The 14,823-nt window shown below is 35.3% G+C and overlaps 1 protein-coding gene across 4 annotated transcripts in view; it reads left to right on the forward strand.

The window, feature by feature from the left end:
• The window catches only part of USO1 (USO1 vesicle transport factor), a 69,076-nt gene that overhangs the window by 34,080 nt on the left and 20,173 nt on the right, over nucleotides 1-14,823 (forward strand). For all 4 annotated transcript variants that reach the window (XM_045858258.1, XM_045858260.1, XM_045858259.1 and 1 more), the window contains 3 exons: nucleotides 243-363; nucleotides 9,221-9,399; nucleotides 14,244-14,384. In XM_045858258.1, coding sequence (XP_045714214.1) covers nucleotides 243-363; nucleotides 9,221-9,399; nucleotides 14,244-14,384 — 441 coding nt within the window. The remainder of the gene's footprint in view (nucleotides 1-242; nucleotides 364-9,220; nucleotides 9,400-14,243; nucleotides 14,385-14,823) is intronic.

A 14,823-nucleotide genomic window follows, 5' to 3' on the forward strand; every position in this document is an offset into this window, starting at 1 on the left:
GAATTAGGCATTGGTAGACATGGATTTTAATCTAGGCTCTATCCCTATGAGATTAACCTTAGGGAGGCATACTAGGGAGGCATCATTTTCTCAGTACTTGTTTTTCTTATCTATAGATTAAAGTAGTTGGACTTGTGAAATTTCTACCTATTCTAAAATTCTATGTTTTTTTTTTTCAAAATAATTTTAAAATGTCTTATAAAAGTTGTATTTCACTAAACATTATCTTTCTTTCCTGTAAGGGTGTCTTACTACTACAGGCACTAACAAGAAGCAATGGAGCCATCCAGAAAATTGTTGCTTTTGAAAATGCTTTTGAGAGACTACTGGACATTATTACAGAGGAGGGCAACAGTGATGGAGGTAGAGTATGAAAAGACTGATTTAAGAAATTCCTTTTGTACTCACTAAATTATTATGTGCTTCTAGAGAATACAGTTAGAGGGAGAAATGAGGACTCATTATATTCTTTCTTTCACTATGTTGTGTTGAGTATGGATTTCTTTTTTTTATTCTGTTTGATACCTGTTAGGCTTCTGGAACCTAGGTTGGTATCCATCATCATTTCTGGAAAATCCCAGTTATATCTCTTCAAATACTGCTCTGCCACATTTTCTCCTTTCTAAACTCAGGTTCAAATCTCTGTCATATGATTTAACTTTCATCTATCTTACTTCTTCTATTTTGTCCATATTTTCATCTTTCCAGGCTTTATTCTGGATTATTTTTTCTGACTTGTTTTCTGTTTCAACAATTCTCTCTTTGCCTGTATTTAATTTGCTAATAAAAGTGTTCATTAAGGGTTTTTTTTTTCCCAGTTATATTGAGATATAGTTGACATACAGCACTGGACACATTTTAGGTATACAGCATAACGATTGATTCACATATATTGTGAAATGATTACCACAGTAAGTTTAGTTAACATCCATCCATTGAGTTTTTAATGTTTCTTTTCTAGAAGTTCTGTTTGGTTCTTTGCTGTGTGGTTTTTTATAATTTCCTTTTTTCTACAGATGTTTTCAACTATCTTCTATTTCTTTGAACATAAGAAACAATTATTTTGTAGTCTAATCCCAATATTTTAAGTCTGTGTGGGCCTGGTACTTTTGCTCTGCTCATTCTTGTACATGGTACGATGTTTTCTATGTTCATGGTTATTGTTGACTTTGTGTTATGTTGTACTTAACAGAATTATTTATAGGACTTTGAAGCCTAGGAAGAAGATAATTTCTTTAAGAGAAAATTTATGTTTCTTTTTTGCCAAGCCCTGTGGGTGCAATTTATTTGAGATCACATTAATCCAGAGTCAATAGTTGGGATTTCCTAGGCCACTCAGGCAGTGCAAACCTAGGCTGCAAGACCTATGAGGACTAGTTAACTTCTGGTTTTCTCACCCTGAAGATAAAGCCTCTGAAGCCCCGACTTAACTAAAGGGAGAGCTTTCTATTAGATTTTCTTCCCACCTTGTGTGTATGCTCATGGCTGTGATTTTATTTTTCCTCTGCCTCATGAGACTGTCTAAATGAAAGTTTTAGATTTTTCAAGAATGAGAAATGTACTCCCAGCCAAAAAGTACTTTATTTGTGTTTACGTCTCCAGATATTTATTTTCTCTCCAGTTTTAGCCTGCTAAACTGTCAGCTCTTCATTGCTCCTAAGGCTTTTCACTTTTTAAATTCAGCATTATTAGTTATTTTTAATGAGAAGTTGATCCAGAAACCTAGCATGAGGGTCAGAGGAGAAAATGAGTTTATTTTTATACACTGAACTAGGAACCAGAATAGTCAACATTTGGCTATATGAATCCAGAGAGGAGAGCCAGCCTGGAGATAAAGATTTCAGAGTCTTTAGAATGCGGACAGTAGGTGAAACAATCAGATAAACAAAGATTAGATGAGTCACTTAGGGTGAGTGAAGAATGAGAAAGGAAGTGCTGGGACAGAATCTCAGGTATACCAGTAGTTATAGGATAGGAAAGGAACAGTTGGTAAAAGAGACTGAGAAGAAAAAGGCTGGGAGACTAGAAGAAAATTGCATTTTTAGAAGGGTCAGGGGGAGTGGGTAGCAGTGTTAGAATTTGCTGAGATATGAAACCAGATAAGGGCAGAAGTGTATCTATGGGATTTAGAATATGGACATCATCAGTGATTTAAGGAGAACAGTTGTGTATAGTTTTTACCTCGGAATCCAGATTGCAGTCTCAAAGGAGTGAGTTAGAAGTGGGAAAATAGAATAGTAAATAAAATTTATACAAGGAATTTGGAAAAGGCAGGGGAGAGAAGTAAACAGGAACTGAAAGTAGAAACAGATGATTTTTGTGTTCTTAAATTTTTTTATTGAGACATGAAATATTTCAAACATGCAGAAAACAACAGAATATAGCCTAACAAACATTTGTGCATCTACCATCCAGTTCTATTAAATGCTTACATTTTGCCATACACATTTCAGATTTTTTATTTTTTTAAGGATTTTATTTCTTTTTAGAGATGGGAAGGGAGGGAGAAAGAGAGAGAGAGAGAAACATCAATGTGTGGTTGCCTCTTGCATTGCCCCCACTGGGGACCTGGCCTGCAACCCTTTGGTTCACAGCCTACGCTCAATCCACTGAGCTATGCCAGCCAGGTATATTTTAGACTTTCTAAAGAAATAAAACACAAAAACAGATAAAGTTCTTTGTGTAACCATTCTCATATATTCCTCAGCCTTCCTTCTATTTTTTAATGTTTATTTATTTTTAGAGAGAGGGAAAAGGAGGGAGAAAGAGAGGGAGAGAAACATCAATGTGCAAGAGAAACATCTATCAGTTGCCTCTCGAACGCCCACCCTGGGGATACAGCCTGCAACCCAGGCATGTGCCCAGACTGGGAATTGAACTGGTTATCCAGTTTGCCGAACAACTCTCCATCCACTGAGCTACACCAGTCAGGGTGTTTTTATACTTTTCATATGCATTTGTGTGAGTCTGTATACGCACATACATCTATATCCATAAATAATACATAGTATTGTTCTGAAATATATGTATAGTGTTATATAGATAAAAATATCCTGCTGAATATATTGATGATTTTACAACTTGCTCTTTTTAGTCAATATTTTGTTTTTGAGATTTATTTATGTTAACTGTTACTCTTTGTTTTAAGTGCTACATATCATTCTGTAGTATTAATGCCCTGTGATCTATTAATTTTTTTTACTGAGTTGACAATTAGGTTGTATCTGTTTTTGCTAACATAAGCTGTTGCTGTGAAGTTTTTATGTATCTACTTATAAAGTTTCTCTACTTTATTTACCTACATAGAGAATTATACTTTTTCATCTTTACAAGATATTTGTCAAATGGTCTTTTTAAAGTGGTTTTGTCAGTCTGTCTATTCATTAGCAGTGTTTCCAAGTTTCCGGTTTTTTTTCCTACATCCTTGTCGAATGATTCTTGCTTGCCAGTCTAAGATTTATCTCACTGAGACTTTATTTTTATTTCTTAAACTAATGCGATTAAGCATATTTTCATGGGTATATTTACCATCTGTTTTTCTCTGTTTGTTTGTCTTTTGCCCCTCTGAATTACCTACTTGCCAGTTTTAATATAAGACCATTTTTTTCTTTTCTGGTTGGTTACTGGGAGTTCTTTATGTATTCTGGACACTAATCCTTTGTTGATTATATATCTTCTGGTCTGCTTATAGTATTTCTATTAAAGTTTAAAAATGTAATACAGTCACTTTTTATAGTTTATGTTTTTGTGTTTTAAGCATCTATTTCTTTTTTTTTAATGTTGTTCAAGTACTGTTGTCTCGATTTTCACCCCATCACCCCACCCATCTCCGCCTCCCACCCTCAAACCTACCCCCTTTGGCTTTGTCCATGTGTCCTTTATACATGTTCCTTGTAAGACATCTATTTCTAATTCAAGGTTGTAAAGAGAATTTCCATCATTTTCTTCTAAAAATTATAAAATTTTGTCTTTTACACTTATTTAACATGTATTTTACATTTGAACAATAGTGTGAGATTTGTAATTAAATTTTCATATGTGTGAATTTTCATATTTTTTTGAGTTCCCTGTTTTGTTCCAATAGTATGTATGTTTAGCTCTACACTGAAACAACTCTTTTTACTTAATAAAGCTTTATAATAATCTCTTATCTTTTAGAATAGAGGAAAAATCTCCTATCTTGGCTCTTTTCAGAATTGTCTTAACATGCTTTTTCCTTTTTGTCCTTTCATTTGAGTGAAACTTGTTTACTAATCAAATTCTATGAAATCCCTGTTGAAATTTTGATTGGAAATATTGAGTTTACAGATTAAGGAGAATTGTCATCTTTACTGTATGGACTTTTCCACTGATAAACCCTGGTATATCTCTTACTTTATGCAGATCTTATGTCTTTCAGTTATGTTTTATCCTGTTGAGCAAAGGAGTCATACCTTATTAGATTCTTTCTTAGGCATCTTATTTTTTTGTTACCATATATTGGGACCTTTTTCTATTATATTCTCAAATTGGTGGTTACTATGAATACTTACTTGATTTTTGTATGTTGATCTTATATCCAATCACCTCATTAAACTATTAGTTCAAATGGGCTTTTCGTATAGGTAACCACATTTTCTACAAATAAGAATAATCTTTTTTCTCCTTTTCAATTCTCATACTACTTTTGTTTTTATCTTACTACACTAATTAGAATCTTTACAGTGTTGAATATTGCTATCTTTAATGAGAGTGTTGATGCTTTATCATTAAGTTTGATGTTTGTTTTTATCATGAATGAATCTTGAATTTTATTAAGTGATTTTTTCTACATCTACAGAGATTATCAGATTATTATTCTCCTGTAATCTAAGAGGGCTCTTTTTTAAAAAATGGAAGAGACTCCACCCTGTGAGCGTAGCTCAGTTGGTCAGAGCATCGTCCTGATAAGTCGAGGTTGCGGGTTCAGGTTGCAGGTTCAGCTCCCGGTCAGGGCATGTGCAAAAATCAACCAGTGCATACATAAATAAGTAGAACAACAAATTGGTGTTTCCCTTCTCCCCTTTCTTCCTCCCCCTCTTTCTCTTTCTAAAAATCAGTCAATAAAAATATATATATATATCTTTACTTAAAAACAAGAGGTGGGGGGAGTCTCCAATCAACATAAGCACAGAACGGAGGAGGAGACACAGGAGAGAGAGGATGATCAATCCGTGGTACATAATACCTGAAAAAGGAGGAAGGAATGGAATCCAGAGTAGAGGAAGGAAAAGGGGAGTTGAATTGAAGAAACAGTCACATTCAAAGAATGAAAGAGAAGGACACAGTTAATAATCATGGAGAAGGTTTAAAAATAATTATTTTGGAGAATAGGAAAGTTAGTTGACTCTCTTAATTAGGAAATTTCCAGAAAAGGATATAAAGCATCATAATAGTGTTTACCATCATTTTACAACAGCACAAACTGCTTATGTGATTCTTGCCCCTTCCTCACCACCCCAAATGCTCAGCTACCTAGGTGAAGATATAGAAAAAAAGCCAAGTAAGTAGTTTTTCACAGGATTATGCCTTTTCCAAGAAGGTGCTATGAAAAGACAGTAAGACAAGAAAGTTTAGCATATTATCTATAGAGTGGAAGGTGTGAAGGTCTGTATAATCTTATTTAGATAGGGAAGGAAGTAAAGACAAAAGAGGTTTATAAAAAGTGAGAAAGAAGACTTGTTGCTGGGTTGAAAGTCTCAGGGAAGCCATAGAACAGGAATATTGACAAGACCTGAGCTGGAAAGATAGGACGTTTTAGTAACAGAATGGCAATTATCTCTGAAGATGATGCCAAGGAACTAAGAGGTCCTGGTATTGGGTTGTCATTGAAATTGAAATCAAGAGTGACAGCACATTTGGAGAAAGACTTTAAGGAAGATGCTGGTGATGGTTTCAGTGAACAAAGAATAGTGACCACGAACTTGTTACATAATATAAGAGATAGTACAGCCAAATAGGCTGAGGCTCAAGGGAACGAGAGGTTTCATGAGAGGGTAGTGGAACTGTGATCTCCTGAAAGTACCATACTCTGTGCACAGAGGATCACAGGTGCTATATCCTGACTCTAAGATACAAAGGATTGAGAGTATGAGTTGCCCTCACTTGATAACATCCCAATGTAAGGCAGGTTTTTAAAAGGAGCCTTTCATGAAGTAATTGAGGATGTAGTGGATTTTATTAACCAGTATTTGGGAGTTTAAGGTAGCATCATGAAAGGGTTTGAACAGAGATTAAGTGGGGAGAGGAAGCCCAAAACATTCTAAGAAGAGAAAATGGAAGAACATAGGTGACCAGAAAGGTGAATATTTTCAGAGTAAAACTGGATTTTAGGGCAAGGTGGAATTACCTCAACGTAAGGGTCACTAAGACAAGTTCCAACAGCTCCTTGTAACTGGTATGGGCCTTCAGGTCTAGAATTCATTTTGCACACTGGAAGGAGAGCCTGCCAGTTACAGTGAGGGCTTTGATATTCTGTTTCCTCCAGAGCCTTCAGATGGTCCTAATGGCAGATCTTATTTAATGGAGATTTATGGTCCTACATAAGAGACAGATGTAGTGGTTTCTCCTCATGAGGTGAGGATCAGTCACATGGTTCAGCAACATGAGGTAAGGAAGCCTCCAATCTGGAGAGATCAGGACTGGTTAAATTTGAGATTCTTTAAAAGTATTTAAAATACTCATCTTAAACATTTTAAGTTAAATATAATAAATGTTTTTAAATGTACATTTTTGTACTGATCTTTTGAATTAGAGCCAGAACTTTTTCTCTGGATATGGGTCTGCTGATTGGAGTTTTTCATCATCTTTCTTGTGTACATCACACCTATAACACATCATGCAGGATTTGCATTTTGGTTTCTTTAAAATAGAGTGCAAGATCTCTGTGGGTTTTACAGTTACTTTCCTTATTATAGACTTGTCTTACCCCTCCATAATGACAGTCATTTTTAATGACTTGCTTTCATTGAGTTTTCACAAATGCAAATATAGTTTTCATAAAAATAGCTCTGTTATCATACATATAACTTGGCAATTTACATAATAATAACCAGTGCAAATAGGACAATACATTTGTGAACAACAGTAATTTATTCTTGGATATAATACCAAAAGCATGACCCATGAAAGAGAAAAATGATAAGAGAAAAATGAAAAATGGTAAGGGACTTCATTAAAGTTGAAAATTTCCCTGTAAAACACACTGTTAAGAGAATGAAAAGATAAGCCGCAGACAGGAAGAAAATATTTTTAAAACATCTGAAAAAGGGTTTGTATCCAAAATATACAATGAACTCTTACTAACAATCCAGTTTAAAAATGGGCAAAAGTGAACAGACACATTACAAAAGAGAGAGATAGATGGCAAACAGCATATGAAGAGATGCTCAAAATCATATGTCATTAGGAAAATGCAAATTAAAACAGTGAGATATTACTGCATGCCCATTAAGATGACAAAAATCCAGAACACTGACAACACCAAAACCAGACAAGGATGTAGTACTACAGAAACTCATTCATTGCTGGTGGGAACGCACGCTGATACTGCCACTTTGGAATACAGTTTGGCAGTTTCTTACCAAGCTAAACATACTCTTATCATTCAGTCCATCAGATACTCTCCTTGGCATGTACTGAAATGAGTGGAAAACTTATATCCACACAAAATCCTGCACATGAATGTTTTATTCACATTATCAGAACTTGGAAGCTTTATTCACATTGTCAAAACTTGGACATGTTCTTCAGTAGGTGAGTGGATAAACAAACTGGTACATCCATACAGTGGAATATTATTCCACAGTAAAAACTTAGCAAGACATGGAAGAACATTAAATGCATATTACTAAGTACAGTAATCCATCTGGAAGACTACATACTCTATGACCCAACAACTGACATCTGGAAATGACAAAAGTGTGTACAGACAGTTGCTAGGGATTTGGGGAAAGAGGAATGAATAGGTAGAACACAGGGTTTTAGAGCAGTGCAGCTATTCTGTATGACACTGTAATGGCAGATACATGACATTGTACATATGTCAAAACCCATAGAACTGTTCAACACAAAGAGTGAACCCTAATGTAAACTAGGGACTTGAATAATGTATCAGTATTTGTTCATCAGTCACAACAAATGTACCACACTAATAGTAAATGATTGTAGTAGGGGAAACTGGGATGGAGGGAGTATATGGGAATTCCCTTTCTTTGTTGCTCAATTTTTCTGTAAACCTAAAGCTGCTCTAAAAAGTAAAGTCTGTTAGTTAAAAAAAAACAAACATTGGCTCTTATAAACATAAAGCTTAACTAGTAGGGACAGAAGTGTAGGCGTGCTACACAGAGGCATCTATTAGCTATGAGCGCTCAGCATCAGTCATGCTTCACAGAGTGAAGTAGAGATCATTGCTTAGACTAGCATTTGATAAAGTAGAAATCAAAAGTTGGAGAGCTTTAGCTAAGATAAAAGTGTAACCTGTTGTGTGGGCAAAGCTATCCTGGAGAGTGGTGTGTTGTAAACAAAGAAGAAAAAATGGAGAACAACCATGAACACTACAGGAAGGGAGCTTAAGGAGAGGTCATAGGTTCCTAAGGAAAACCAGGAAAGATTGTTATAGAAACCAGGGGAAGAGGAAATTTCAAGGAAGAGATAGACAACAATGGCAAGTACTTCTTAGAAATTAAGATATGACTGATTCATTCAACAAATATTTAAGTGATCTGCTATGTATACACCTGCTATCTTGTCTCTGTCTCTGCTGAGGGTACAGAGCAGGTCACTGGATCCTAGTGCATAAGTTCCTGTCATCTGGAATTATAACTAGTGGAGAAGACGAATGCTATGCCATAATAAAAGGATCAGGCTACTGTGAAAGCATGTAGCTAGTAATGCTAACCAACCTAGTCTTTGGATCTTGGTAATAATTTCTGAAGTTATGTTTCACCGGGGATTTGAAGAACAATAATGAATTACCAAGGTGACTCATGGACATAGTTGAACATAAAAGTTCAAGTGATCATTGGAGGTCCTGATCTCCACAGAGCACATAGGTTTTGGCCACCAGGAGTCAAACATGCTCTATGCCTTGCCATACTGAAGAGATGTTGAGAGTTATCTTTTATTCTTTTAATGTTTAAGGATTGAACTTTCCTTAAGGTGTTATCAGCCTTAACACTTCCATTTTACATTCTTTCCTCAGGTATAGTAGTGGAAGATTGTCTGATTTTGCTCCAAAACTTGTTAAAAAACAACAATTCCAATCAAAATTTTTTTAAAGAAGGCTCATATATTCAACGTATGAAACCTTGGTTTGAAGTTGGAGATGAAAATTCTGGCTGGTCTGCACAGAAAGTAACGAATCTTCACCTAATGTTACAGGTATGCTGAACTTAGACATGAATGCAGTTGGAATTTTGACAGTGATCCTTTCAAAGAAAAATAAATGCTTGTGTTTGATGATAAATCCAGGATGTTCAGTAGATTTCAGGTGGGCTTTAAAAAAATTTCCCTTTAGTATGGAGATTTGCATTTATCCTCAGAGATAAAGATCCCTTTTACCCGTCTACACAAACACACACCCCCATCACTTAGCTTCAATAATTATTACATCTGGCAATTTTGCTTCATTTTTGTATTGCCCTCTCTTGCCCTGCAGGATTATTTTAAAGCAAATCCAAACATAGTTTCCTAGTGAGTTTTGCAACAGAGGATAGTCGGTTATAGTGTTGATTTAAATGTTTATTTATTTATTTATTTATTTTTAATATATCTTATTGAACTTTTAAATTGTGCTTTCTTCAGTGACAGCTCTGATAAAAATTTCAATATTCAGAATATTAAGTTTAACAAATAAATTCATTCAGTAAACATTTACTGAGAGCTGGGCACTGAAAGCTAGGAAATGAATAATAATAGACAAGAGCCCCCAAAGATTGATAGCTTGAGTTTTAAGTCCAATATAAGTTAAGTTGACAAGTCACCTGTAATTTTATTTAAGCTTTATGATCATAGATAATAAGCTTTATCATAGATAGTAAAATTGAGGACAGTAGGATCCCAAATTATATCTGTATCAGAGAAATTGTGAAGTTCTGTGAAGCATTTTACTTATTTATTCCTTTATTGAATTCCCCTACTCCAAACACTTTAAGTTTAGACCAATCTCCTAATTTACTGACTCTGGTGATTCTTACAAGTTTTTCAATATCTCTGAATTTTGCCTGCATCTCTGAAGTTGTGTTTCACAAAACTGGATTGTTAATCTCTCTAGTAACTAGAGTCCAAATATTGTTGCATGCCCTGGAGTTGCCTACATAGGTTTGGTTGATAATTAGAGTCACCACATGCCCCGGTTTGCCAGGACAGTATTCATTTTGTAATTGCTCATAGTGTCCTCTTTCATTTCAGGTGTTCCGATTTGGATAATAAATTATATAGTTACCCTGTTTAGAATCTGCCTAGACACTATTAGGAAAATATTTTATAGGAGAACATAGGCCAAATCTTTCTTTGTATTTATACTTCCAACTTCATCATTTCTATTTTCACATGTCAGAATTACACATTTCAAGACTTTATTAGTTTTTTATGTTCTAGAAATAGCATCCCAAGTGGTAAGCTTGGTATCTTTGCTAAACACCACTTTCTTGATAAAGGAAATTCCTCTAGAAAAGTAATTTTCCAAATGTGATTAGAGAGAGAGAAGGGATCAAGTGATGTGCAAAACCTTATGTATTTCCTGCCACACAGTGAAAATTTAAACTACTTGAGGAGCCGATTTATGTTTTATAGCTTAGGATACTATGTAAAGAACAATTTTTTGAGGACAGTATCACTTGAAAAAGTAAAGTACTATTTTAACCAAAACAAATTTAGAATACAGTGTTGCATGTAAACAGAAAAATACAGTGTACTAATTATATAGTGAGTTGGTTAAGCATCTTTTACTTTTAAAAAAAGAGTAAACTAACTAGATCCTAATCCTGAAGAACATAAACTTCAACATAAAGACCCCTGAGTTTAATCCACTTTAATATATTCTCCACATCAAAGATAGAATAGTTAATGCATTCGTAACTTCACAGGCCACAGGTTATCTTCTGCTTTTCAGTCTATTAGATCACTCTTTCTTTATTGATATATCCAGCATTGCTTGTATTTTAAGTTCTCTATTATGCAGCAAATGAAAACGCATCATGAATGATAATAACCAATCCTATTTGGATTAATACACCCTAACTGGGAATTATTTATTATTGCAATTATAATCATAATTGAATTCCAAGCCAGTAAAGGTTGAAATTGATCTGCTTGAGGATATTTCATTCAAATTTTGCAGATTAAATTTGGGGGAAAAATCTGTTTGAAAAGTTTAGTCCTAAAACATTTTAATTTGTTTTTGGAATTATAATTTAGTGCCTAGTACTGCCTCCTCTCCCTACAGGAATCCCTTCTATCTCAGTTTGTGGACAGGTACTGACAGTGACTCCCAGAAAACTCATTACCTTATGAGAGAATCTTTTTCACTGTTGAGCAGTTCTAATTATTAAGAACTTAGTCCATGCAGTGAGTCAAAATCTGATTTTTAGCCTTATAATAAGTGCTCCCTCTTTTTTAGCCAGTCTCCCTGCTTTTCTTAGATATCAAAGATATCTAACTTTATTACACCATATTAAGAAATTGTTTATTTTCTTAGGTGTAATAATGGTATGATGACTGTGTTTTTTAAGATTCATATCAGAGATACATATAGAAATATTTATGAGAAATGGCATATAGCTTGTATTAACTTTATTTTTTTAGTATATTTTATTGATTATGCTATTACAGTTGTCCTAATTTTTCCCCTTTGTCCCCCTCCACCTGGTACCCCCCATTCTCTCTGGCAGTTCTCCTCTTTAGTTCACATCCATGGGTCATGCATATAAGTACTTTGGCTTCTCCATTCCCTATACTGTTCTTAACATTCCCCAGTTTATTTTGTGCCTACCAATTATGCTTCTTAATCCTGCACCTTTCCCCCCATTCTTCCCCTTCCCCCTTGAAGCTGATAACCCTCCATATCTATGATTCTGTTCCTATTCTGCTTGTTTGCCTAGTTTATTTTTTAGATTCAGTTGTTGATAGTTGTGAATTTGTTGCCTTTTTAATGTTCATAGTTTTGATCATCTTTTTCTTAAATAAATCCCTTTAACATTTCATCTAATAAGGGCTTGGTGATAATGAACTCCTTTAGCCTTATTTTGTCTGAGAAGCACTTTATCTGCCCTTCTATTATAAATGAAAGCTTTGCTGGATAGAGTAATCTAGGTTGCAGGTCCTTGTCATCACTTTGAATACTTCTTGCCAGTCCCTTCTTGTCTCAAAGTTTCTGTTGAGATATCAGCTGATAGTCTTATGGAAACTCATTTGTAGGTAACTCTGCTTTTCTCTTACTGCTTTTAAGATTTTCTTTTTCTTTATCTTTGGCATTTTAATTATGATGTGTCTTGGTATGGTCCTCTTTGTGTCCATCTTGGTTGGGACTCTGTATGCTTCCAGGACTTGTATATCTATTTCCTTCACCACATTAAGGAAGTTTACCTTTCATTATTTTTTCAAATAGATTTTCAGTTTCTTGCTCTTTCTCTTCCCTGTCCAGCACCCCTGTGACTCGAATGTTGGATTGGAAGTTGTCCCAGAGGCTCCTTAGCTATCCAGAGAGAGTGAGCCTGCATGATTCCTAAGTACATTGCAGGCCCTTTAATAGAGGGCACCTGAGAATCCCGTAGGTTAATCCGCTGCCCCAACCCCCACTGGTTTTCACAGCCAGCAGTTATGGGGACATATCTTCTGGCACTGGAACCCTGAGCTGGGTGGTCTGGTGTGGGGCTGGGATCCCTTGCTCTGAAGGTATCCTTTCTGATTTTTATCCACACGTGGGTGTGGGACTGCCTGTTCCACATCTCCTGCATTTCTGCCCCTCCTACCCATCTGGATGAATGTGACTTCTTTAATTCCTTGGTTATCTGACTTCCATACAGCTTGATTATCTGATGATTCTGGATGATAGTTGTTTTGTAGTTTAGTTGTAATTTTTGCTGTGGTTGTGTGAGGAGGTGAGCCATGTTTACCTATGCCTCCATCTTGACCAGAAGTTCTGTATTTACTCTAAAAAAATTACTTTTAAGTGGTGATAGCTAATGAAAGAAAGTGGAAGTTTTAGCCAAAGAACATGTATGCATATCCCACAGACACAGACAACAACGTGGTGGTGGCCAGAGGGAAGGGGGGCCAGGTCTGAGTGGAGGTGGGCAAAGAGGGGAAATGGGGATGTCTGTAGTAGTGTCAACAATAAAAACTAAAGTTAAAAACAACAGCGACAAAAAATCCACAGAGATGTAACTAGAAAGGTCCAAGGACAGAATCCTAAAGCCTCCCTCTAGTGACATCAATTTATTAATCAGCCCTCTTAATAAATTATTATCATAAATATTCCATTTGATCTTGATATACAAGATTTTATACGCACATTCATATAATTCTACTTTTAAAATGTAATACATATGTATACATATAAATTATTTTGAAGCTGTAACTGTTGAACACTTGTTTGGGATGACATTTTTCACGTATGGAAATGACTGAAATTTTCATTGGGATGATTGAAATTTCATCTTCAAGTTCAGACTAGTCATAGGATCAGAGTTAGGGGCTTAATTAGCACTAACAAGCAATAAGGCCAGCCCTTTGCTTATGCATGAATCTTCTACCATGTCTCCAGTTGTTTGTTTTATCCTCTCTTTAAATATTCCCAGTTTAGGAGTTTATCACACCTCCACACATTCTGTTTTCAGACCTGCTGTATAATGAGGTTTTTCATCCTTACTTCAATAAGAAATCTTAACTTCAATTAAATACCACGCTGTTACTTATTCATTCATTCATTTGTTAAATATACACTTTGTTCCCAATACTGTGCTTGGTATTTGGGATACAAGAATGAACTCTCTGATAGTTCACAATCACATGAAAGAGACAGACTTAAGCAAATAGCATCATAGAGTACTGTAACAGAGCTATAGCCATTACAGCATGAAGGAAAGCCCACCCAGATCTGGCTGAGCAGGTGAGGGAATCCTCCACATAGATTTTTCTTGTTCTTATAGATCAAAGTTGCCTCCAGACTTTTTGAAAGTCTTTGATCTTTAAAAGACAGATTTTGGTTTTTCTTTCTTTTGCAGCTTGTTCGTGTCCTGGTATCTCCCACCAACCCTCCTGGTGCTACCAGTAGCTGCCAGAAAGCCATGTTCCAGTGTGGCTTATTGCAGCAGCTTTGCACCATCCTCATGGCTACTGGAGTTCCTGCTGATATTCTGACTGAGGTAAGCTGGATGAAGGCAGAGACTGCTTGGTGGAAGTTGAGATCCTGGGAATTATTGGAAAAAAGTGGATATCAGCTAAAGGAAAAACAGTAATAACTAGCTGTTTTTGATGTTAAATTCCTTATTGATCCTACTAAAATATAATTAGCATAATGATGACTATCAATTCTAAAAGGTGGACTCATTCCTCAATTTTAATAATATATAATAATGTTAAAGCTTAGAAGATTTCTCATTAATTTTATTGTGTTCAACTTATCTTTTTATTTTTCTCAAATTAACACATGTACATTAAAAGCACAAATAATAAAAGTTTTATAACAGAAAAAGCTGTCTGTGGCCTCACTCCTCCCTACATTAGTATCATTACCCCCCTTTATAGCCCTTCCAGGGTTATAACCTTCCTCCTGTCAGCCCAGTGATTTATATTTACATCAAT

The sequence above is a fragment of the Phyllostomus hastatus genome, unplaced genomic scaffold (assembly GCF_019186645.2).
Source record: "Phyllostomus hastatus isolate PE091 unplaced genomic scaffold, TTU_PhHast_1.1 phas_scaffold_1674, whole genome shotgun sequence".
NCBI lineage: Eukaryota > Metazoa > Chordata > Mammalia > Chiroptera > Phyllostomidae > Phyllostomus > Phyllostomus hastatus.